General features: G+C 36.0%; 1 protein-coding gene across 2 annotated transcripts; it reads left to right on the top strand.

Moving 5' to 3' along the window:
• The first annotated feature begins 255 nt into the window (after positions 1-255).
• LOC100637523 (myosin heavy chain-like) lies at positions 256-1,198 on the top strand. 2 transcript variants are annotated; one of them, XR_002189156.1, is made up of 4 exons: positions 256-648; positions 755-826; positions 971-1,077; positions 1,126-1,198. XR_002189156.1 is itself a non-coding variant. In XM_020006060.1 (3 exons), exons 1-3 carry the CDS (start codon positions 493-495, stop codon positions 998-1,000), a joined length of 258 nt encoding a protein of 85 aa, XP_019861619.1. In that variant the 5' UTR covers positions 256-492; the 3' UTR covers positions 1,001-1,198. The 2 variants fall into 2 exon arrangements, 1 of the variants encoding a protein (XP_019861619.1); XM_020006060.1 differs by having other exon boundaries at positions 971-1,198.
• Positions 1,199-1,629: the final 431 nt, after the last annotated feature.

The raw sequence follows: 1,629 nt of genomic DNA, 5'->3' as shown, positions 1-1,629 counted from the left end.
TCAGTCAATTTTTGAATTAAAAGAAAAGGCTATTAATAGCCCATGGTTTTTCCTAAAAATGGCTCATGAATCACCCCAAATTTTTATCATGCTTTCTAATACACATTGATACACTTATGCTATGTAGCAAGTTTGAGCTGTTTTAGACAAATAGTTATGGCCATTTTGTAAAAAGTTCAAATTTCGAAAAAATGCCCTGTACTATTGTTTTCTGAAAAATGGCTCAAAGATTACCCCAAAATTTTTGATACACATTGATGCCCTTATGCTCTGTAACAAGTTTGAGCTTTTTCCAACAAATATTTTTCAAGTTATGAGCAAAAATTCTCCAGTTCCTATTCCTACTTTGTGTGTGGTTATTTATTCTTTATTAACTATCCTACAGGTGTTAACTTCAAACTCAATTGAAGGACCTTCAGGAACAGCTTTCAAGCTAAGTACTCTTCACTTGAGAAGACTAAGAGTCATGTTGCTGGTGAACTTGAGGATGTGATGCTTGACCTTGAGAAGGAGAGGAACGCTACTGCTGCCTGGGAGAAGAAGAAGAAAGCCATTGACCAGCAGATCAATGAATGGAAAGCAAAATATGAAGGCTCACAACAAGAACTTGATGCAAGCAAATTTGAATCCTGCATGTACAGCTTTGAGGTATGTTATATTATTATTTTTTATATAATATTCCTGATACTTCACATTCAAATTTTACTTGATATTTTTACCATTTTGATTCTTGTGTGTGTACATGTACTTGTAGCTACTGAAACTCAAATCTGAGAACAGTGATCTCAAAGATGAATGGCAACCAAAGACAACAAACAACTACAAAGTACATAAAACTCTCTCATTTATTAGTACAAGATATACATGTATGTACATATTATGTGCATGATATGTACATGTATGTACATATTATATGCAGTACATGATCACTGAGTATGTGTCTCATCTTGGTTTTTGTTTATTAATTTAGACGATCTTGCTGAAATTGAAAAACAATTAACTGAGGGAGGGACTAGCGTCCACGACCTTGAGAAAGCTAAAAAGAAACTTGAACAAGAAACCAATCTCATGATGGAGGTGGGTGTGGTTTACCGTTACCATGGTTACATTGATTATGTTTGCAAGAGAACAAAAGGCCAATTGGAAGTAGAGCAGAACACTGTCTTTGTCTTCAATTAGAAATATCACAGCTCAAACAGAGAGGAAACTCTTTGAGAAAGATAATGAAATAAACTCCCTCAGGCAAGTCTCGATGTACATACCCAACTCATTATAGAGCTGTTGCACGGAAATAATCAATGGGAGGGTGCGGCTATGGACTGTCTGCCATATTGGGTGGCAAGAATGTACATGGTGAGAATGGAGAAAAAATCTCAATAAATTCTGCAGTTGACATTACAGACTAATGCAAGCTAGGAGATGAAGATATTGAGTGAAGAATTCTCTAATATTCTATAGCCAAGTATGATATCTCATCTTTGGAAAATTCCAGTTTGTTTCTGTATCTCCATTCGTTCTGTGCCACCCAACATGGCAGACAATCCATAGCTGCACCTCCCCCCCGTTGATTACTTCCGTGCAACAGCTCTATAATGAATGTATACAATTCTTTTAATGTAGGAAGACCCA

This window comes from Amphimedon queenslandica, unplaced genomic scaffold (assembly GCF_000090795.2).
Source record: "Amphimedon queenslandica unplaced genomic scaffold, v1.1 AMPQUscaffold_10482, whole genome shotgun sequence".
Lineage (NCBI taxonomy): Eukaryota > Metazoa > Porifera > Demospongiae > Haplosclerida > Niphatidae > Amphimedon > Amphimedon queenslandica.
Note: the sequence above shows the minus strand (reverse complement) of the source record. Positions and strands in the feature narration are given on the sequence as shown.